The sequence below is a fragment of the Lagopus muta genome, chromosome 3, assembly GCF_023343835.1.
Source record: "Lagopus muta isolate bLagMut1 chromosome 3, bLagMut1 primary, whole genome shotgun sequence".
NCBI lineage: Eukaryota > Metazoa > Chordata > Aves > Galliformes > Phasianidae > Lagopus > Lagopus muta.
The window spans coordinates 62,655,309-62,679,010 of NC_064435.1; the positions used below are offsets into that span (position 1 = coordinate 62,655,309).

At 40.2% G+C, this 23,702-nt stretch overlaps 1 protein-coding gene and 1 long non-coding RNA gene across 5 annotated transcripts; one reads left to right on the forward strand and one right to left on the reverse strand.

Annotated features, from left to right (window-relative positions):
* Positions 1 to 288: 288 nt before the first annotated feature.
* SLC6A18 (solute carrier family 6 member 18) lies at positions 289 to 21,951 on the reverse strand. 3 transcript variants are annotated; one of them, XM_048939345.1, is made up of 12 exons: positions 21,512 to 21,951; positions 13,767 to 13,865; positions 12,062 to 12,199; positions 11,145 to 11,326; positions 10,624 to 10,734; positions 7,179 to 7,291; positions 6,744 to 6,872; positions 5,821 to 5,977; positions 4,432 to 4,636; positions 2,982 to 3,141; positions 2,465 to 2,627; positions 289 to 1,229 (listed from the first exon to the last, which is right to left on the reverse strand). In XM_048939345.1, the coding sequence occupies exons 1-12, from the start codon at positions 21,654 to 21,656 to the stop codon at positions 1,014 to 1,016; spliced, it is 1,818 nt and encodes a 605-aa protein (XP_048795302.1). In that variant the 5' UTR covers positions 21,657 to 21,951; the 3' UTR covers positions 289 to 1,013. The 3 variants fall into 3 exon arrangements, with proteins under 3 accessions (XP_048795302.1, XP_048795301.1, XP_048795303.1); XM_048939344.1 differs by having other exon boundaries at positions 290 to 1,229; positions 13,767 to 13,907; positions 21,512 to 21,949; XM_048939346.1 differs by lacking the exon at positions 2,465 to 2,627 and having other exon boundaries at positions 1,091 to 1,229; positions 13,767 to 13,907; positions 21,512 to 21,948.
* Positions 3,136 to 23,638, forward strand: LOC125690695 (uncharacterized). Of its 2 annotated transcripts, XR_007375746.1 has the most exons (4): positions 3,136 to 3,920; positions 12,315 to 12,480; positions 14,367 to 14,551; positions 21,994 to 23,638. It is a non-coding gene; the product is annotated as an uncharacterized LOC125690695 (long non-coding RNA). The 2 variants fall into 2 exon arrangements; XR_007375745.1 differs by lacking the exons at positions 3,136 to 3,920; positions 12,315 to 12,480 and adding an exon at positions 12,545 to 13,779.
* Positions 23,639 to 23,702: the final 64 nt, after the last annotated feature.

Here is a 23,702-nt window from a genome sequence, read left to right on the forward strand (position 1 = left end):
GGCTCTATTAATACATAGCCTATCACAAGGCTAAATACTAAAACTGTGTTCATTATTCTCAAAATCCCTATATCTTTCTTGGCTCTATTAATTATTCCACTTAAGTCTTTGTCATGCCTTACCCTCCCATGCTTTCCCAGTCTTTTTTCACAGGCTACTGGTTGCTCAAAAGTATGTCTGCAAAGGGAACCCTTGTCTCCCATCAGAATGGCCAGGATCTGCAGGCGAGTAGAAGGTAACTTCTTTTTAAGTAAAGATGTATTTCATGGTCATGTAACGTTGCAGCACACTAGGATGCTTCCAAACATTTCTATCACAGTAGTCATTTATCATGTTTAATATGAGAAAGTAAGGATTAATCTTTGGGAATGTTTGTTCTCACAGTATTTTCCACTACAGTAAACCCTGGAATGTGCTAGCTAAGATGTTTGTGCAAAATTAATTACTCAGCTTTGCTTAGTGCATGTTCTTTTAACTGCTGATGCTTTATTTGTAATGCTTGAGATTATAGAATAATCATAAAATAACTACTATTTAAATGCATTAAAGGAATTTGCAAAAAGTAGACTAAGCAAGGAGTCTCCTTCATGAGCTCTCATTCCAGCTCTCTAAGTGGGGGGATTGGTGAAAGAAAATTGTGTAAAATGGGTTTTAATTTTTATGTTGTTTATCCTTAAGAACCGCATTTATTTGGAATAAGTGAAGAAAGACAGAGGGCACTTGAAATAACTGGTGGGCTTTCAAGGTTTGTAAAATCTGTCTGCAAGGAGACATGAAATTGGTAACGTGTGAATAGAATTAAGGTAGTGGAACTGGTGCTTCTTGGTAGGTAGGATTCAGGACAGGATGCAGGTGCAACAAATGTGAAATTGGTTGAAAATAAAGGGAACACAGCAGCACTGTTATCAAGTGCTAATGATAGGCTGTAAGCAGAACTGTGTTAACCATATTAGCTGAGTAACACATCATGTCTTACAAAAGCTGTCATCTTTACTTACAGACAGAAAGAATATTTATTTTTCGGGGGAATGAGGAAAGTTGCTGTTAACTTCTTGACATGAAAACATTTCTGGCGTTACAAGGCTTGGGTCCTTCCTTCTGCACATTCGTTTGATCAGATGGATGAGTGCTACCAGAGGTACAAATATACAAGGAAGAGCAGCCAAAAGCACACAGATGGCCTGTACCCAAGGTGGATAGACTTTCTGTTCCTTCACAGGGAAGTGTTCCTATGGAGATTTAAAAAAAAAAAAAAAAAGAAAAGTGAAAATAAATAAAGTCGTTAGGGCACTTACATTTCTATGATTTCCATATATGTTTAAAGATAGCAGAAGTTTCATTTTTCCTCTATGGTAGCATTCAGTGGCCATATCCTCTGGCCTCACTTTTTGTGAGTCTAAATATAACTGTAAATTTTTTTTAATAGTTTTTCTTTTGTAGATCTTATTCCAGTCTCTGCCTCTATTCACACTACAGAGGCTCATGACAATCTTTGAGGATTACTGCAATCTGAGTGCAGTGTAAGGCTGGAATCGATTTTCTGACCCCCTCCACAGGCTCTATTTGAGAGAGACACAAGAAGTTGCAACTGACACGAGTCACCCCCATTCAGATTGAGTGTTTTCAACATCAGCAAGACTTCGGCACAGAATTAACCAGCACTGTTCTTGGACCACTGCCTCCTTGCCTCCTTGTCTGTCCAAGTTGCACAGTCATACATTCATCAGTGTCCCAGTGGTATCAGTAGTTCTCAAGGCAAATCATAGAATCATTCAAGTTAGAAGAAATCATTAAGATCATCTAGTCCAAACATCAACCCATTCTCCACCAAGCCCACTAACAATGTCATAAAATACCACATCTACATGTTTCTTGAACACCTCCAGGGATGGTGATTCTGCCATCCCCTTGGGCAGCCTGTTCCAGTGCCTCACCCCTCTTTGTGAGGAGAAATTGTTGCTGATACATTACCTGCACCTCCCTTGGCACAGTGTAAAGCTTTTGTCCTACTGCTGTTATGTGGGAGAAGAGATTGACCCCTACCTTGCTACAACTTCCTTCCATGTCATTGTCAAGAGAAAATAAGGTCTCCCCTGAGCCTCTGAAAATGTTTCCATCCCTGGTATTTGTCATGCAGCTCTGAAGCTCTACTATACATATGAGTCACTTATGAAAATATGGAGTCTCTGTGAGACATTTCACTTTAGCAGTTGTCTGCGTCACGTGCATCTCTGAGAGGTATGGAGTGTGGTGACACAAGACTTCTCTGAAAGAAGACTTTGATAACAGGAAAGCCATTTTATATTATTTGTAACCTTGTAATGTCTGTACATACTGGAGCCTTCTTGATCTGAGCATTTTATCACTTCAGACTACACTGTGTGAACAGCAATGATTTTAAAGGATCCGGTGGGAGAGAAAAACATTCACTTCTGTTAAGTATTGCAAATATTAGAGAACATACATATTTGGGGTTCCAGGCTGCATAGGTTGGTGTCTTCTGTATCTGGAGAGTAACAAAGGCCACAAAGACAATTAGCAGGAGCAGAGGGCTTATAAACCTCCATGTGATTTGCCAGTAGAGATTTAGTTTTCGTCCAGTCATCCATTTCACGTCTTTACTGAACCTTAAGAGGAGGCATGTATATAAAGATGTCAGAGCTTAGGGGTAACAATTTTGTTTTCTCTTTCTGTAGTCTTTCTGTAAGTTTCAAATGTGACACAGCTCCTTGAATCTTTTCTACTCCATACCTTTCCTACTTGCTGTAGGTGTTCATAATATTTAAGAAAGTAGAACTAGAACTTTTTTCCCCCCAAAGATGAATGTGGCTATGTCAGTTTACATAACCTGAGTAAGTTTTCTAACTATAGTGAGTAATAAACATGTTACAGCAATTCTGTAGCATCTAATCCAACAGATATCAGGACTCAAATACCAGAGTGAAAATTTACCTCTTAAGAGAAAATAGTTTCCAGCTTACCTTTTAATTTTATAGACGTACGCAACCCCAATCACCTCAAAGAAAGCGATAACTAGAAGAGGCACTGAGCCTGCATAGCTGTCAAAAATGTCAATCCAGTAACTCCCTGAACCCAGTGTAAAACACAGAGCAAAAAGGAAGGAAGCTAGACATATTATACCTGAAGAAAAAGAGATATTTGTTACTGGAGGACAGAAATTGAGATCATTTTTGTTCTAAACTGTTTTTACTTGTGTTTGAGTAACTTTTATTCTCTTTCCTTATATGGACCTACTTGATACCATTTCCTAAACTCAGTTTTCTCCTCTGTGGTGACCAAAGACACCATTCTTTTGCATGAGGAAAGCATTCCTGTGACAAGTATTCTTCAGTTACTAGAGTTCCAAGCAAGTACTCTGCACTGTGCCTTGCCTTGTGGTAGTCTTTGGATGTTGCCTATTGACTGATGCAGAGAGCTTTAGCTGTTCTCATGTTCATGCAGTCATTGGTCTACATAAACAGCTGGGACCTGTGGTGGGTAAGGACCTAGAGCTGAGAAGGATACCTTCTTATGTCCCGAGATGGAAGTACATGCATATGGATGGTTACCTCATCAAGTTGCAGATAGATTTGTTTTTTTTACATAAAAAGTTGTGGAATTAGAAGAATCTAATTTAGGTGCCCCAGCAAGACTTTAGAAAAGGCGTGGTAGCAATATTCCATGTATTAATTTAAAATGATGCAGTAGACAGGTGTTAATCCATTACTTGAAACTGCTGAATTTTGTCTAGACCAATCCAGTAGGATCTCTCCTATTATTCTCCTCTGTTTCTTTTTGCTAATGCAGGCTTTTATGTTTCAGCAAAGAAAGCCAAAATGAACAAATTCAACTCAGAGCCCAGTTCCTGAAGAGAAGGCTGGATTTGGTGTCTCAGTTGGAAGAGGCTCTAGCTTTGAACAGTAAGCAGTCATTCCTCATTATCTGTTCAGTAAATGTAAAATAATTGGTAGTACTATAGTTCTGAATGAAATTGGGGTGAGTGATCTGTCTTACAGTCATGCTAATGTTGTGATACAGCAAGTTCTTGGGCAGACTGGCTGATGTCACTTGTTACCTTAATACTGTCTTATTGTCAGAAGGCCACAGTGGAGACGAGGCTCTTCCTGATGTTTGCAACAACTTAGAGCAAGCTTGGCTCCAGTCCCAGTAATTAAATGAGCGCTCACTGACTGAAAGACCTCTTGCAAGCTAAGAACAATGGCAAGGGCAATGTGATACCATATGCCAAAGTGCTACCTCATCTATGTCTTTATCTTCTGCAAATACAATCCACTACCTTGACTAGCACTGCACAATAATTAAGTTAATATTACAAATTCTTAATCCCTTTACAATATTTACTAAGCAGTTGATCATTATGCATCTATACAGAAGTCACCTTCTTTGAACAAAGCAAACCAAATACCTTACCAGACAGAAGCTCTTTAGGTATTGATTTAGATATAACTTGAAGTTCTAGAAGAGGAGTGAAGACTCCTTCGATGTTTCCAAACATGGAAGAGAGGCCCAAGCTGAACAACATTACAAAAAACAGGATGGCCCAGGCCTGTGAGCCTGGCATTAGGATAATGGCTTGAGTGAACACGATGAAAGCCAGGCCAGATCCTGATACGCTCTGTAGAATTCACAAAGAAATTCAAATAAATGTTATAAGGGGCTAAATGTAATTTCTCAAGACCCGAGAAGCTGTAGGTGCCCCATCTTTGAAGGTGTTCAAAATCAGATGAAGCCCTGGGCAGCCTGATCTGAGCAGGTGGCAACCCTGCCCATGGCAGGAGCTTGGAGCCGAGTGGTACTTAAGGTCTCTTCCAACCTAAACTATTCTATGATTCTGTGATTCTGTAACACGCACGTATCTTCATATTCTGAACCTCAACATCAGAATTTCAGCTTGTATTATTTTCTGAGATACAGTCTAGTTCAAGTTTGACTTAAACTAAGAATAATTGAGAATGCTATTGTTTTTAGGGTTTGTGCTAGGCAAGATAATCAGAGTGATTGTTTCTGGTCATTGCACCTAAATAAGCTGTACAGTTTGTAAATGTGTTTCTGAAGCTGGCCTGTTAAGGTCAAAAAGGGATACAAATTTTTATACCAGAGTATATGAAAATATGGCATCTGACAATCAAGAAGTTGTGTAAAACCAGTGGAAATTGTGAAGCTTTAACTTTGTCACCTCTTTTATTGTGTCCTTCTCTGGAATCAAGGATGCTGGCTAGCCTAGCAGGCTATGTAGCAGTCAGCACTGAAGGAAATCAGTTGTGGGAAGTGTTTGTGGGAGTAGGAATGAAGAGATCCATTTTAATTTTAAATGGTCTATTAGGTATGAATTGACAGTTCATCATCACAGATCAGAATTTGTATTTGCACAGGTATGGGATCAGAGGCAAACAGTGTATGTTTTAATGTAGTTTTGATACTTCAGTTGCCAAATAGGGATTTAGGAAACTCTCATTCAGCACCTTTTCTCTATAATCTTTCAGCTAGCTGTGTTTTCTCTCTTGGGCCTATTCCTCTAAACCGGAGTAGAACTAAATCCAGTGTCCGTCGTGTATGCTCTGTGTAGGAGTCCCTTTGAACACTAATTCTATGATTATTATGTACTATTTTGAATACTGTACGAGGTAGCTTTGAGTTCACACTGCCCTACAGTAGTGCTGATATTTGAAATTGTTATGATTTCATAAAAAATATTAATTACAACTAAATTACAAGTGAGTTAAACAAAGTGGCTGGTCCTTCTATCTGCATATATATATATTTATTTAAGGATTATTTTGTGAGAAGCAATTATGGTACCCGATCAAGAAATTCTTGAAGGTCACAGCTTTTCAGTTTGAGACCAGCGAGTTTTTTTGGATTTGATGAATTCAGGAACGTGATCCAGTCTGTATAGTTCTGTCGTGTAATGCTTTGTTCTGGAAGATCATATTCATTGATGACACTGATAATATTCCTGACAGAGAAGCCAACATATGCAAATGTTACGCATTTGAACTTTGATAGAGAATTGTTTACTTCCAGTGTTGTTATTTATAGCATAAAAGAAAATATTATACAAGGATATACATGTATGCAATTTTTTCCTAAGTGTTTATATGTATAGGTATATATATATATATATTTATATATATATATAAATAATTATATGAGGATATACATATTCTATATTTTTACATATTTTTATAAATAACATATATTCATCTATAAAATATATATATGAGGGATATATATTTCCTCATATATACAGATTTTTAATGTATTTATATATATAAAATAAATATATATCATTTGTAAATGACTAGGAGAAAATATTCATTAATACTTATTTAAGATACAAATTCAGAGTACTTTACACAGATCTCTAAAATATATTTCAAGTCTTATTTTATACATCCACGTCATTTCCACCACTTGTGTTTAATAACAAATCCTGTGGAATAGAAAAATGTTTTATTTTTACTATTTGTAACGCTAGCTTAATATGTGATCCTTAATTTGTGGGTTTTTATATACGCTAATTCCAGTATATTATTCTATAATGTTTTATTCCATACAAATGCTATTGTGATCATTCTTTCCTCAGTGCCATGGTGATCTATATTTCTCTATTAGATTTCTCCATACGGATGTTTTTCAGTGAAATGCATGTTTTCAAGTAACACATTATCTGTTTAGGTATAGAAACTACGGTATATAGCACTGGAATGGAAGTTTCTCACCTGTCCAAGCAGTCCCAATAGCCTGTGATTGCTTTAAATCCCAGAACAGAAAAGACTGGGATGGAAGCATAGAGGGATGTTATGCTGTTCACAACGGCTACTGTCACAGCATCCTTTTCGCAGTCATTTCTAGAAGTAGAATTCTAATAAGCAAATTGGCTAAAAAAGTATTATCTATCCACACCCCCTCCATGATATAGAAGAGACTTCCACATTAACGATTAGTATGGTAGGCAAAAAATTAATCTATACCAAATATATTTGCTGAGCATAAGAAAAAAAAAATTGTTAAAATGGTAAAATAGATCACTAAAACCTGGAAGGACAGCAGCTGCTGAGATCCCCTAAAAGTATGCCACATTTTGAAAAATTTAGAAAATTGCATGAAGTGCTGCAAGAGCCTATCCAAGTTGTAAAGGTCACAGTTCCACTTACTTTGATGGATTGTAGCTTGAGAACGCAATAAGCCCTCCAAAAGCCAAAGAAAGAGAGAAGAAAATCTGGGTGGCTGCATCAAGCCACACACGGGGATTTTTCAGGATGTTCAGCTGAAATAATTGGAATGAATGCATTATTTAGGAATTAAACTTTCTGTTCCCTAGGCTGCTCTATTTCACATGTGTGAAACTGTGAGTTGTGATGCCATCTATATACGCTGAAAGTGGAAATTAGTTCAAAATATGTCATTTGAGCAGATGTTTCTGAAGGCACATTAAAAATATGTATAAAATCTGTTTCATTTTAAAACTCATTAATGCAGTTATGCAGCTCTTCTGCCTGATAATAGAAGTGTTTCTGCACAGGTAATAGGCACGCAATGGAGACAGTACGTTACATTTTTCTTCAACGTGTTTCTTCCTGTTATTGTACAAAGTGAGTAACTTACAGTCTGAGGTTGTTATCTTCCTCAAACTACAAATACTTAACCTTTATCACATTTTAAAAAACTAAACAACAACAAAAACTCTAAAAGTGCAAGAATTGAATTCTCATTAAAAAAATAGAATGTGCATCTTAAATTCAAACTACTATGTAAACAAAAATGCAAAGTAGCATAGGAAAAGGAAGGAAAAAGGGAAAATTAACAGAGTGAAATTTGGAATTTGATTTAAGAAGGGAAGATTTCATAGAGGAAATTAACTGAAAAAAAATCTGTGGAGTTTTTTTTTTTTTTTTGGTTACGAAGAACAGCATGCAATTTTAAGTAAATAACTGGACTAAAGTTTACCATTAAAATTAGTCTAAAAGTAAAGCAAAAATGTTAGTAACGTGCACAATACAGATGTGTTGAATATATATTTCCTGCATTTGGCAAAGAAATATGTTATTTTCATACTCTGCAAGGTCAACTACTTTCCAATCCCGTATCAACTTGTGGGACCAGAAGGAGTATCAGCTAAGAGCTGGTGTTTTAAATATCATTTGCCCCACAAGTAATACCTGGGCAGTTGAGTGCATCACTTTGTTTTACATCAGTCTGAGCACAGAGAAATGTGGCATCTCAGTCATTCAGGCTGAACTGTGTGTTCTGTGTGTCGTGTCTACATCTCTAGGCTGTTGACCCTGTACACCACTGTCATGTGTAGGACTAAGAGTGTGCCAAAGAAAGGTTGTAGTATTTTGGATTTCTCTACAGTTGGTCTGAGCTTGAAGGATTACAGTAATGCATTCCCCTCAGTTTGGATGAACCACATATGCTGTGGCAGTGTGTGTGACAGTGCTTTGACCACAGGAAAACAGGTGTTACATTTCATACAGCATAGTTTAATGAGCAAATACATGGAACCATTGCTGGCTGAAATGCTTCAGCTTAGGCTAACAGACCTGTTAGGACATTTACTTTGGAAGATTTTAACCAAACCTTCCAATGCTGAAGTGCTTACTGACAGGAACTTATGCACATCCAGAAACAGACTGCTATGCAGAAATGAAGTATTCACGTTGTTGCCTGGCCTGCCTGCTGCCAAGCCAATGATTGGTGCTGATAGATCCAATTGCTACCAACCCGTCTTTCCTGAGTAGGGTCTTCTAGCATATGAGGTTGGAGTTAGTGTAGCTTGGTGTTAGATGCAATGCACTGACACTGGAACATGCTAATCAACCTCAAAGCTTGAAAAAACAATCAGTAGAAAGGCAAGTGAAAAGTGTTGTGACCAACTCACTGTAGTAATCTACGTGTGTCCAAATATCACTGCATTTTGTTGGGCCCACCTTTGTTTCGGGGGGCTGTACTGAGACCTCCTAGAAAAGACCCTTGTAAATCCAGCAAGTGCAGTAAGTTGAGCAATACTGCTCAGCTTTAGAACATCGTGTTGTTATCTGATCATAAGCCAAAATTAAGAGCCTAAAAGTTATTTTGCATTTTCAGTAATTTGCCATGCAGGTTTTTAAAAGACTAAATGTGCTGTAGCTAGAAACAGATAAATGAAGATATCAAATCAGAATGTGAACAAGTGAATGCTGGAGTAATGTGGAAAGTAAGCACTCACTGATGTAGAACACCCCAGATATTTACAATCCTTGAAACTCTTTCAGATGTGAAAGAGGCTGGAGAAAGAGGTATTTGTGCTCCTGAGCAGACACAGAAAAACATGGAAGCTGAGCCCCATAAAGGCTTGATAGAATCCTTTTTTCTGCTGCCTGTAAGAGCAGGCCCCTCTACACTGGAAAATATTTTTTAATAAAACAAAGTCATTTTCAGATCAAACAGCCAACATAATGTGAATCCCAAAAAGAGAGGGAGAAAAGAATTATTAGCAAGTGAGAGAGTAGAGGAAAAGAGGCTTTGTAGAGAAATCTAAAGAGGTTTTTGGTTAGATACTCTGAGGAACCTGCATGAACATATCCAACAGCTTATTTACTTTCATAGGCTGGAGGGCAGGGACAGGAGAGAGCGAGAAAGGGAGATTAAAATTCCTACATTTGAGGAAGAACAGGGCATTGATAACCTGAGGGTTAGGGAGGAAAATATCCAGTATTTCTGAGCTGTGGCTTGGTGGGCTGAGTTAAAGATGGGCCAGACATACCTTGGCCTCATGCTCTTTCAGCATGATTTGCCACCTTGATTACTACTTTGCCATGGGAGAGAGCCCAACAGCTCCTTGCTACAGTTCAGAGCCCGTAATCACCTGGATGGCATTCAGGATGCTGGTGTTGATTTATTCTTACAGCTGAATTGGCCAAATACCCATTCTCCACTGCTTTATCATAGGAGCTTGGCATAGGAGTTGCGTGGTTTTCTGTTTTTCAGGTTGAAAATCATGACCAAAGCCATTTGGGCACCTGGAGTACTGCCAGCAGTACAAGCCCATTCCTCTCACACCACTGCGTATCCCTGCTGGGAGGGGAAAAGGTCTTGGACTTGCCCCACTCGAGCAGTATGTAATTATATAATGTAATGTGTGAGCTTACCTACAGAATATGTGGCTTATCCACATCTAGCCTTGACAGCCAACAAATGCCTTCAGAACAGGAGAGTGGTGCTCCTTTCAGTGAAATCAGTATTCCCTTTACACCTTAACAGATGGGAAAGCGAGGTGACACCAGATCGCTAGGAGGTCTAAGAACATCTTCAGTGTCAGTCAATCAGGGCTGTGTAGTCAAGCAACAGTGATGGTCTTACACCTCTCCATTGCAGGTAACTCATCAGTGAATTTTTCCACACAGCTCACAGCAAGCACTTGGCAGTCCAACTGAACTTTGAGTTTGCGCAGTGTTAAGAGGCCCTTTTGAAATGACCAGCATATAAAGGGACCTAAGACTCCTACCCCTTTGAGAAGATGAGAAAAAAAATGAGAGAACCTCAAAATGAATGTATAGCATGAGATCTGAGGGGTGAAAAAGGAAAAGTAGTGTTTCTGACGATAGTGGTAATACTTACATTAGGGGTGAAAAGGTACACTAGACCTTCGGTGGCTCCTGGTAGACTGAGTCCATGAATAAGGAATATAGTTAGGACCAAGTAAGGAAATATTGCTGTTACATAAATTGCCTAGTCAGAAAGTGATAATTAAGACAAAGTTATTAAGAGTAACATCAATGGATCTTTTTTTAAGTTTTTGCCTTGTGCCATCCTAATATTCTTAGATAAAACAGTTACAAGTGAGCATGGTTAAAAATTACAAATTACTTCAATAATATTTAGTAATAATTTCTTAAAAATAAAAAATGCTCTTAGAACAGTGAGGGGGAGCTAGTAGGGCAAGAAGCATTTGCAAAGGAAAAGGAGAGGAGTTTATTTCTGAGCTATCTGTGCTGCTGTTACCACTCAGTTGGACAAGCAGCACAGTGAAATGGGTCTAAAGTGGTACTTGAAACTGATGAAACTGATGAACTCTGGAAAATGACATCCAAAGCACAGGATAAGACCCTGAGCTGTTTACTTCTGTGTCCTTCGCCTACCTTTCCTGTGGTTTCAATCCCTCGAATGGTGCAGAGATACACAATTGCCCAGCAAGCTGCTAAGCACAAAACAAGCCACCACTGTAATGTGCCGCTGTCGGTGACGTCAGGTGTTATGTTCAAAGTTTTCCTGTACCAAAAATAATTGACTGCAGTACTTTCATAACATTCTTTGTTGAGCCCTGGAAAAGGATGGCGTGCATAAGAAGAAACGTTGAAATGTGGTAATATTTTGCCACTCACTGTATCACAAGGAAACAATGCTCTACAGGAGTGGAGAGCAGCAGGGTTGCCGTTTTTACATGCAATCTCATTCAAGTTTAGCAGTATATTTTTTTTATCATGGAAAAAAAAGACAATTTTGGTAAAGAAATGTTACTCAAAAAAAGCCAAAAAGTCATTTTAAAGAACAGAGAACAGTCTTTATTTTTTATTCAGTCTTTAGATATACTTTGTTAGGTCTTACTAGTATTTTTGTAATGGGTAATGTGTAACTAATTGTCTTCAAATAGTTTCTCTGCCATCTCAAAAATTGTTTATTTTATTTATTTTTAAAAACCTCATTTTTTATTCTGAAATCAAAGGAGTAGCGGACTTTCTGGCTTGTAATAACCAAGGTATCACTACCCAATGAAAACACAAGTCTCCTTTAAACCAGTTACTGAAATAAGTCTTAAATTTGCTTTGCAATTATGTCAGCAGTCTCATATGTCTTGATACGTAGTTTATGGTGACAGTCATGAGTGCCTTGATAAAAGACTGTTTCTCCATAGTCAGAGAGCACAGGATGTTCTTTCAAATTGTCCCTGTACTATCATGTCAGCAAAACAAGTAAACCAATCTTCCCTTTTCCCCCTAGACCCCAGACTCTAATGTCTGTGATGCTCCAATTGCAGTGACACTGAAGCAGCAGTTACCTGTTCTGTTTTCATTTAGAGGGCAGGTGCTCCATGGAAGGGGTTCCTGGAAAGAGTTGATGAAGTACCACATCACCCAGGTTAGAATGGTGTTGTAATATAAGCTCACCAGAATCGACACCATCAATGAAGCAACCCCTGCAGATGACAGATTTCAGCTTAGAAAACCAGGGAAAAGTTACCAGTCATAGCACTTGCTCTTAGAATCTCCCATCTCCTAATTTCTCAAGATCTTTTTTTTTTTTTCTTCCAGAGGTCTTCACAAGGGATGGTGTGTATTTGTGTCCTCGGCTCTGATGCGCAGCCCCTGGCTCTACCAGCACTGCTGTAAGAAGGCTGGCGCTCCTCTGCTTCGTGCCCTGGGCTCAGCCTTTCTCCATTCTGGGAGACTCTGTGGCAGCAGGCAGCCACCTGAGCAAGTAGGTGACAAATGCTAAGAGTAGGGCTCTGTGGCACCAAAAACAGGAGACATAGGACCCACAACTTTGGGTCTTTAACACTCAGCTCTATAAGCACTTAAAAGACAACATCTGAGCTTGTGCCAGAGTCACTTTCAGCTGTAGGGACAGAAACAAGTTTTCTGTGACTTCACTGAGGTTGTCTAATATGAAAAATGTGAAAAACAGCTGCCTTCTTTAAGAGTTCTGGCTTGCTGGGCTCAGACATTCAGGGTGCCTGAGCCATAGAGTCCCCTTCAGATAGAGAAGCATACCCAACTCCTGACTTTTGGCCACCCACTTCTGAAAGTGGCTTCATATTTGGATAGAGCCTAGGAAAATTCATTCTGGAAGGGATCCCACTAAATCTGTAGTTTGGTTTCTTGCTTTGAGGTCAAAGTTAGGCAGGGTTTTTATCCACTGTGGCTTCCAGATGGAGATGACACTTTGCTCAGAGCAGGTGAAGACTGAGCCACTGGCTCCTGGTTACCAGGAATCTGAGTAGCCAGCATAGAAATAAGCTCAAGTACAGAATGCTGCTCATTTCATAAAAATAAAAGTAAAAATTGATCTTCCTGAGGTGGTCTCTCTAAAACACAGGGTTTTGAGTTGTCGCAGTTCCTACAAAACACGTGGGATGCTACCTGGTCCAGGAAAAGTCTGAGGTTTAAACTACTTATTTAGAAGATGAGGATTGAGTGCTTTGACATAGCATATAATTCAGTATTTATTTATTTATTTTACAACATGACACAACTTTAACAGCAAACCAAAAGAGACTGAAGTTTCAAAGCACAATATAGCTGCACGAGGGCACTGTTTTATCTCATACTGTGCAGAAACACACTGAACTACTATCTTCTGTTCCTTCTGTATCAACACCACAGATTCTGCTTGCTGTTTTTTTTTGCAAAGGGAAGTTGGACCTGCTAAGTAGTAGGAGAAGAATCTAGCTGGAGGTCCCATCCTGCTGCTTTGTGGTTCTTCCCAGTTGCCCTCTTACCCCTCAATAACTTCTTACCTACTCTTTTTCTTCCACAGGCATAGTTGTCAGCACTAATCCCATTTTCCTGCATACAGTAAGACACACCCTAGCTTTCCTATCTCATGCACCCACATCAAAGGCTAAAAGGTTCATATTTTAGGCTCCCATCTGTCTGGAGTGACACCTGATGGGAGTGATATCCTGATGAGCATCAGGTGCAGCCCTGCAGGAAATAAGTGCTGAGTGGGAGCCCAGCCGTGGTTCCTTCAGCCCAGATACCTACCGACTCCTCCCAGGTAAGGTGAGATGGTGTGCCAGGCATTGATGCTGCCTTTCCTCAGGCACTGTCCTAGGGCAAGTTCAAGATGTAGCAGTGGGATTCCTTCAAAGATAAGAGCGATGAAGTATGGAATCAGGAATGCCCCTGAAAGCATAATTAAGTGCAATTAAGCCACACAGTTTTCTGCACCTCATTCATATTGCTCTTATCTCCTCTACTTCATGGCTATAACAAAGTCTTTGTAGGAAGTGTTGAGAAAGGCAATGCTGATGTGGATGCTTGCCCAGGAACAGCTGCTGATTGTGGGTGGTTTTGTTGGTGGTAATGAAGGAGGAAAGGCCAGGACCACTAATGCTGCAGGGCACATCCCCTCAGCACTCTGACATCTCATGAACACAAGCTCTAAGGATCCACACCCCTTCCACCATTTCCCTTTCTTTTGCTAGGGGGATAGCAGCAGATACACAAGCCAGGAAGTATGTGCTCTAAACACTGAAGAGGTTTTAATGGCTAACCTTTGTAAAGCATTAACAATTACCACAGTTCTTGAAATGCAGGTGTCATTCCATTCTGATGTCTTTCTATATGATCTCTTTTCTGCAGAATGGTCAGACCAAAGCTGAGAGGTTGCCCTTTCCCACTGACAAAGCAAGACATTGCACTGGAAGCCCCTAGGAGAACAAGTTTCTGCATGACATTCTACAAGAACCTATAGGTGCTGCGTAACTGGAAACAAGCTGAAAACTGTTCTGTAAGCTGTGGGAGCAATGACATCTGATTTAATCCAGGTTTGTATCCTTTGTCATTTACCTCTTTCATCTTTCTCTCTGTTGAGTGGGAGACAGCATGTGCTTCTGGCTGTTGCAGGATGATGGTGTGCACTGCCTTGGATCTCTGTTTTTTACACGGACACTGATCTTTATGAGACCAAGTGACATCTCACTGGCATGCTCATCCCTTTTGCCCACCTGTCCATTTGAGTCAAAATGGCCTAAGAGATGGAAGTTTAGTGCTATGACATGGCCATCAGTCACTGTGCCCACAAAATAGTTTTTCTTTGGGGAAACAAAAATAGAAATCCTATGTCCACACCTTCCTATCCTCCTACCAGCTCATGCCACCTCTGTGCCCTTTCATCACTCTAATGGCAATTCTGCACCTCATTATGCCATCACCAGAGTCCTCGTGCTGAGGGAGCACAGCAGTCCTTGGCAAGAAAAAGGCAGTGGGGAGTTACCATGGATTTGAGCTCTTCCTGGAGCTGCTTCTGTTTTGTAATGACTGTTTAGAAAGGTGGAGCATATAAATCAAATCACTTCGAGCTAGAAACTGCAATAACTTGGCTACCCATTGCTAGATAATTGCAATAACTATATGCAACACCCAGACAAGGTGAGTTGTTTATTCACTAGTTTTCTACAAGGAAATAAATGGGGAAAAAAACATACATGATGCCCCTTTCAGTGAGGAACTGCTCTTAATTTGCTAAAGGTAGAAACAAACATCTCTGTGACCTGGTTTCCTAAGATGTTTTAACGCTAAGAAGCAGATTTGGAGGAGTCTCACTGTTGACTTCCAGGACATGAGATCCCCACTTGACATGCTTGAGGAGCCCTGCTTGGCAGTCCCCCCTATTTGGAGGAGGTTCTTAAGTACCCAGGTACAAAGCAAGAGATTTAGAGGAGTGTGGGAACCACAGCAGCTCATTTATCTGAAGTGATGAAATCTAGACTGGAGGCAGTCACTGGATATCCTGTATAAATATTGAGGGAACTCTCATGCCCTTCCAGGGGCTTTGTAGCCTCTCCCCTCCCTCAAGCCCTGTGCTCTTGTTCAAGGCCTGGTGAGATTGTCAGAATAAGCCACTTCTGCAGCACACCTGCCTTGCTGGCAGTCAAATGGTTGGGCTGTCGCATCTCTGGGTGGTGGCTCCTGAACAAGTAATCTGAGGATTCTGAGCTCTTCCTTGCAGCCATTCCACCAGACACCGATCTCCTGTATCATACCTCCATGGAAATAACCTTGCAGTAATGAGTGCAAACTGCCCTGTGTTATTTCTCTTTCCTCTGTTTGCTAGTTCACAGCAGAGCACATTTGAATACTGTGCAGATAGAAGGCCTTTTACTTTGTGTTGGTTTGTACGCATCTCCAGTTGTATTTGCAACATAATGTCATGCTTTGAGGGGAAAAAAATATTTGTTTTTCATGAAAGCAGTGTAAAAAGTGTGATGCCTGCATTTGTGAAAAGATGGCAAAAGATTGGGTTAAAAGTAGTTCATGGAACTAATCTTTCTCAAACCAAATTCAAATAGGTGGCTCAGAGTGCAGAGGTTCAGCTCACAGGCTTAGTTATTTATTTGCTTTTGTTTTTAGATAAAAGGAAAACAGGAAAAGCACAGTCTGCTCAAGCATTTGAAGCTTGCACTCCTTCTCAATAAAATCTCCTACACATAGAATGAAAAAGGTGGCAAATACTAATGGTGAATAAGAACCCGCTGGTGTTCTATGATCAAGGGTCTGTTTAATCCTTAGAGGAAGATATGCTAAAAGGCAGAACTTGTCTATCTTTTGAACATTGCTATCAGAGATCTAGGAAGAGGAAAATGCAAGAAGTAGAATGAAGTTTCATGTTGGTACCTACCACAGAGTGTGTGTCACAAAACAGAGCTCATCATCCAAACACAGATAGTTAATGTATCAGTGTGTATATGATGTGTAGCACAGGCACAACAGAAATGCAGTAGAGTTGGCTTATTGGTAAGTTGTTTCTGTTTATGGTAAAGCCCCAAGCAATGAGGAGTGCTGGCATGTCATGCTTCGTATTGCTGCTAACTGCAAAGAGCCTTTAGAATGAGGAGAGCTCTACAGTCACTGTAGTAGCTGCCCTGTTATTGGAAGTGTGTGTAAAGCACTCCATCCACAAATCAACTTTTGGTTGGACCAAGTTCAGGCTGAAGCAAGCCTGAAATTAAAAGATAGTACCCTCAGATGTGTATGGCATGGATGCTGGGTCTCAAGGACAGCTGCTTTGCTCCACAGACCTGCTCTTCCAGGCCCGTACTGCTTCTTCATGAGGACACAGCCCAAGAAACCTGAGCTTCTTGGGGTTTTGTGATTCCTCACAGTGATGATTCTTTCCATTTCTTGAGTCCAGAAGCAAACCTAATTTCCTGAACTATTACTGTGTCTTGCTCAATTCCTCAGTGAAAAGCTGGAGCAGGTGATCATTGAATTAATTGTTTTGTCAAATAGTGAAAAGTTCTGCTCTTTGCAATATACTTTTTTTTTCTTTTTATCTGTTTATTTTTATACAATATCTTTTAGGCTTATGTGTTGTTTCAGATTTTAGTTCCTTCTGAATGCAGTGAGCCAAGCAACTGCATTTCTTTGCAAGTTGTCATTCAGATTTTAGCAAAAGGTCAGACAGGCCATAGGTTATGAATATCTGGAAAGCATTCCCTCAGAAGCACGTGGACATTCTGCCCTTTTAGCAGGAGTCTAGGGTGTATTTATTTTCCTAAAAAGAACTGTGATTTATATTAAAGGCTTTTTCCAGTTATTCTCTGGGCTCAGGCACTACGCACATAATTTTTCTTACCCCTTGGTTAGACCAGTGCATACCAGCTGTAATCAGGTACAACTTCACAGTATGTTAGTTGAAGGTTTTTGGTTTTTTTTTTTCAGATGTCTATGCATGTACATATGTATGTAGATATATGCCTATATGATCTGTTTGAGTCTCAGTTCTAGGTGACAAAATATATACCAGGCCATTTAGAAACATCTTTTCAATCCCAGTTGCCTGGGAACCTTTGTATTTGTCTCCGCTTGCTGTGGCAAACAGCCTTCATATCCATTAGTCATGAAAAGTAAATAGCTAACTTAACTCAGGCAATAAATCCAAATAATCAGTAAACGAAAGCAGGTGATAAATGTCAGCAAAACTGATATTATATTAGATCCAAGTTACTGAGTAACACTAATGTGCGATGAATAAGGTTCAGAGGTCTGAGGAGAACAGCTGACATGGAACAAATATACAAGCACTTATTTTTATCTCTTGCTTTTTAAAAGATCTAGAAATGAGGAAAAGTGCATTGCCTGACTCTTAAACACCTGGATCATTAGTGAAAATGTGATCTACACCCCCGAAGACATTCAGCCATAGACTGGATCTTCTATGACATTTCCATACCAGGTTTTGCTGTGCTCGTGGCTGGGGCTGAGGTGCTGAGCCACCACCTCTTGGGTCTTATGGTTAACCATCATGCTGCTGTTCACATATTCAGGTACACTCCAGTACACCTGAAGATCTACTGGGCTTTTGCATCTGAGTTGTTTGCTTTCAAAAGTGCAACCCCAAATCGCATCTCTGTCTAAAATTGGCTGAATGAAAATGCAACCACATTAGGCACGTTTATAAATCTAACAGCTCTGTCTTCTTTTTGGTCTTCATCAATCACTTACATTCTCCCAACACCTGCTGTCCAGGATGAATTATTTATCAATCCCAGAGAATTTTGTCAGCAAATTGTTATAGTCATCAGCTGAGCTCTCTGAGCCCTTTGCTAAAATCCAATGACCAAATACTGGCCGTGTGACCATACACTGAGCTTTATTCATCACTGTCTTTGTGCCACTGCTTGTAGTAATGCAGAGTATCTGTATCATAGAACAATTTGAGTTGGAAAGGATCCTTAAAGACCATTCCTACCAATTCCCCTGCAGCGAATTGGGACACCTACAGCAGGTTAGGGTGCTCAGAGCCCCCTCCAGCCTGACGTTGAGTGCCTCCAAGGACGGGGCATCCACCACCTCTCTGGGCAACCTGTTCCAGTGCCTCACCACCCTTAGATACTCTGGATGGTGTCACAGACTCTGGGTCTGCTGTCTGTGCTCATCAATCCCCTTTGTGGGATACATCCACTGTTGGACTTCTCAGGAGAAGAAATGAGAGTGCAGATACATAGAAAAGAGGCTTTATATATAGATACATAGGCAATATATAAGCAGACTGTATAGAATCTTCCTCATGTCTGTTACCGAACCCTAGTTCTTGGTCCCCAAGCAATGTACTGAGCTAGTGCTTCCTTGCTCTCTTTTTTATCATTTTTTTTCACTGATAAAACAACTTCTTAAAGTGAAAAAGAATACTCAGCCTTTGTCCTTGTAGCTTTTCCCAATTTTTATTATCTTTAAAACACTTCTAGGACCTGCCTTTTTTATCCTACCAGTGCCTGTGAGATATATCAGTGCCCACAGAAGCAAACAGACTTTCTGGTCACAGTGTGCTCTCTAAGGTGTCCTTGCCCTCAGTCTTGTGGCCTATCTGGTATGGGAGCAGTGTGTAGGGCAAGGATGCAGGAGAGTGTTGGGTGGTGTACATAACTTTTGTACCCTTTCATATCTTCCTCATTCATTTCAGTCTCTTTCACTGTGAAATGGTTGCCTTAAGTGTTGGGCATGAGCACATGAGAGATCAGACTGGGTTTGTCTGAGTCTAAAAGCATTGGACCACAGAAACAGGTGGAGTAGAAAAGCCATGCCCAGCACAATCCCTGCTGAGCTGAGCATCTGAAACCAAAGGCAGAGAGAAACCTGTGACTGCCTTCCTGCCCAGGCTGTTGTTAGCTACTTGTGTTGGCAGTAGCATGACGTGCCACTGGCTTACCAGGTGTTGTCAGTGTTCTTCTTAGCCCTCTCCATCCTATGCATTCTCTTAAGTTTTTAACTTTCCATAGAGGGGCCCAGACTTATTTCCTGGCTTCCTGTGGTTAAGATGCTTAATTAAAGACGAACTTTATGAGTCATTTGAAAACATGCTAGCATAGGATTTAGCATGGCACCAAGCAGCTTTCCTTTCACTTGTCACTAGCACAGGTCATTGGTTCACATTTCCTAGAGCTTAGTGAGCTGTAGGGCTGTACCTTTTTTCACTCACAGTAGTAGTTTAGAGTGGGATCAAAAAATACTGAGTCACCTACAGGAGAAAAAAACTGAAATTCAGTTCTGGAAAAATGAAATCCTGAAGAATCCGTGTAAGTGCTGGCTATTCCCAAGAGATGTGTGTTGCTTTGTCTTTGCTGTTCAGGCTGTCCCAGGACTCAAAAATTCTGCTCTGGACGTGCTGGGTTCATGGACATGCTCAGTTTCCTGCTCTCAGGCAGGCCACCTGAGATGCTGCAGGTTGTTTGTCCAACTCCAGAACACCCCCCCCCTGCAGCCACATACTGTTTCTGCATTGTAGATGTTCCTCTAAAAGCGTGTATTCTGCCTCACTATGTGTGTGTCATTAGCTGCAGTGACACGCTTTTCCCAGCCATTTCAATTGACAGAGAAACAGCATGCTAACAGCTGTGGCTTTTTAGCCACCTGGTTATGGTAAGTAGCTGAGAGTGCTTCACTGGGTTTCCCATCTTTGAATATAAATAATATAAAGTATAAGGTCTCCTGAGAAACACCTACCTACTGCTGCTTCTTTTTTCTTACTTGAATTAGTGCAACAGTGGCTTCCAGCTGTTACATCTTCACTGCTAAAGACCTCCCTGCTGTCAAAATAATTTCCATGTCCTCATCTGTAAACTATGGCAAATAGATTCATTCATTTTCAACTTGGTGAGTTAAATGGGCTGGATGCTTAACTCAGTCCATATACCATGCATTTTCCAGATCTCAAATAAGTCTTGAGGATCTTCTGCATTTTTTTTCATCTTGATTTTGAAAAATGGGCACAAAGGTTGTGCTAGCATCAGTAGCAGTATCTCTTTCTGTTTCCCCGTGCAGTGTTTGTGCATGGCAGGATGCTTTATGCTGAGAAAGCCTGCTTGATTTCACTCATTTGGATGCTCACAGAGTCCTTATGTTTCTTTCTAAAATACCTCCTGCTATTAATGGCAGCATCTGTTTGTGGTTCCTTGGCTTATTCAAATATATGTAGTTCATGAAGCAATGGAGATACCTTGATAGAATTAGATTGAACCATTTTTTTTCCTGCCATTTGCCTGTTTCTCTCAGTTTCAATTTTGTACTTATCTTGTAAATTGAACAATAACAAATAAAACTGGGCTTGAAGAATTTGCTACATTGCTCTGCTTGAGACAGGTTACCATGGTACCTCTCAAAAGCTGCTGTAAGCAGTGAGCTTACTATTTCTGATCCGTTCGTATTTACTAAATTGGCTGCTTCTAAAGCAATTCTTCATGGGAATGGTGCCCACAGAAAAGCTTAGGCAGGTGTCAGCATCAGCTTGCCTGTGTTAAATCAGCCAAGCATTTCAGGCAGCTTCACAGCCATCAAAAAGTGCCATTTAGCTTCACTCAGCCATGGCTTGTGGGTTACCTCGTGAAGGTGGCAGAGAAGGGAGAGGAGTGATTCTTGTTTCCCTGGCTAAGCACCACAGCCAACTGTTTGGGGAACTGCCTCACTAAAGCCTTATCAGGACTTCTGGCTTCTCCTAAAGGTAGCAAGCTGCAAGTGATCTTCCTCCTCCCATCAGGACTGTAGCAGCAGCATCAGAGCCGAGCAACAAGTTGGTCTTATTTCCTAAACAAATGCATCCTTTAAAAACAAAATGTATTTCTACAGAGAAAGCCAATCTAAAGAGAAAGCCAAATATTTATGAGAATTTGAGAACTCAATAGCTAAAAAGAAAGTGATGCAAATATGTAAGTTCCATGCCCATCATAAGTTAGCACAATTATATTGGAATCATGGCTTAATATTTTGGCAAAGTCCCACTTGAACCTTACCGCCTCCGTGTATCTGGCACAAGTATGGAAACCGCCACACGTTCCCCAAGCCGACGGCAAATCCAATGCAACTTAAGATATACTGGAACTTGTTATCCCACTTTGGTCTGCCATCTTCTTTAGGGACTTCAGGTGGCATGTCCATTGGTAAATCTTCTAGTACGAAGTACCTTTGGCTTTCTGGTCCCTTTCCTTATAAATGGGAAGATTCTTCAAAACGTGTCTCTGCTGCAGGTTTTATGGGGAATGACAGAAGGGTTTCTCCAAAAAAGGCGGTGCTTTGTTTTTGTGTAATGCAAAGGAATGTGTCATTGGAAGTGCCACAGTTTAAATACCAAACCAGGAATTATTATTATATAGACAGAGTGACTACTCTTGATGTTTTGCAGTTCCTTCTATAGTTAGGGAACTTAGGAATATGTTGTTAATGGGTAACTTGGGATCAAACAGATTTTTATTTTCTGTTCTCCTTCTGTTCTCAGATACCATCAAAGAAGTGTGACGCTGAATATAATTAAAAAGAGACCTTTACAGCATTAAGACATTAACATTGTAAGATGGGTAGATCTGTGAATTAAGGAAGCATTGACTTTTTCTCTTTGTTAGCTGAGTGACTGAAGACACCTTTGGTAAGTACAAAAAGTGATTTTTTTTTTTACTAAATTAGTCTTAATTGGATTTACCTGTTGCTGTTATACCAAAACCTCAAATAGAACCTGGTAAAGGTGTGTTTTCATGGCTGTACTTGCAGTAGCTTTTTGCCCACCTCAAGATCTGCCATTGGGACACACAGACCAGCTGCAGCCACACAGCTCCTGCTGCATAGATCGCTGTCCTCCATATTGCTTTCCCCTCTGAACATCCACACACGTACCTGTGACTGACAGAAACTATTTGAAAGGTACAACACACTATGGCTGGGACTCTTTGAAGATCCCTCCAACATTTGTTCCTAAGCAAACCCAAGATGGGACTGTTCTCTAGACAAGACCACATATGTTCAGACATCAAAATCTTGTCTGCTTTCACCATAACTGCCTGAGGTTAATCACTTCCCACCTGTCAATGAATCCCAAGTGACTATTTTTATTTTTCATTAAATAGTTACTGAGGAATGTAACAGCTGAGTGCTTGCCTTCAATTGAAAGCCTGTGAGAAAAACTTTAATGTTCTCTTTCCAAAATACCAGGGTTTTGCTGTTTTGCACTCCACACCTTTATAGAACATCCACGTCACAGAAATCAGCCACAGCACCTACCACCCTCCCCCCCACCGCTGTTGTGCTCCAGACCAGAGAGTGCTGTGCTGGGGCTGTCCTGGCAGTACCTCCATCCCTGCCCCCTGCAGCTGCTTCAGATTCAGCTCATTAGGAAAATCTGACTGCCTTTCCTATTACAGAATAGCAACTTGAAAGATTTTAAATAAAATATATTCATAGAATCATAGAATTGTTCAGTTTGGAAAAGACCTTAAAAATCATCGAGTCCAACCACAACCTAACCATACTACCCTAACTCTAATAATCCTCTGCTAAATCATGTCCCTGAGCACCACATGCAAACAGTTTTTAAATACATCCAGGGATGGTGGCTCAACCACCTCCCTGGGGAGCTTATTCCAGTGCTTAACAACCCTTTCTGTAACTTAAACTTTCCCTGGTGCAACTTGAGGCCATTTCCCCTCATCCTGTCAGCTGTCACTAGAAGAGAAGACCAACCCCACTCTTGCTGTAATTATCCTTCAGATATTATTATTCAGATTATTATTGTTCATAAATATTCATATTCATATTTTTTAATATTCAAATAATATTTTTTTAAAAAGTTGAAATGCAAATAAATATATTGCCTGGTACTTCACTGTCTTATTTAGTGTAGATATAGTTTAAAAATAACCTCTAGAGTAGATATCATAGAACTAGAGAATCATACAATCATCTAGGTTGGAAAAGACCTTCAAGATCACCAAGTACAACCATAAGCCTGACCTACTGGCTCCCGTCACTAAACCATGTCCCTTAGTGTCATGGCCACATATCTTCCAATACCTCCAGGAGCAGGGACTTCATCACCTCCCTGGGTAGCCCTGTCCGATGACTGATCTCTTTCTCTGTGAAGAGATCCTTCCTGATGTCCAATATAAGCCTCCTGTGGTGCAACTTGAGGCTGCTAGGAACTTGGACAGGAGAATA

Bases quoted from the DNA above. Each gene is read 5' to 3' on its own strand.
- SLC6A18 (XM_048939344.1), bottom strand. From the start codon at position 21,656: ATGGACATGCCACCTGAAGTCCCTAAAGAAGATGGCAGACCAAAGTGG. The intron at 12,200-13,766 runs GTAGGTATCTGG...TGTCATCTGCAG, and splicing joins ACCTTACCTGGGAGGAGTCG to GGGTTGCTTCATTGATGGTG. The intron at 3,142-4,431 runs GTAAGGTATTTG...CTTTTTCTTCAG, and splicing joins ACCTAAAGAGCTTCTGTCTG to GTATAATATGTCTAGCTTCC.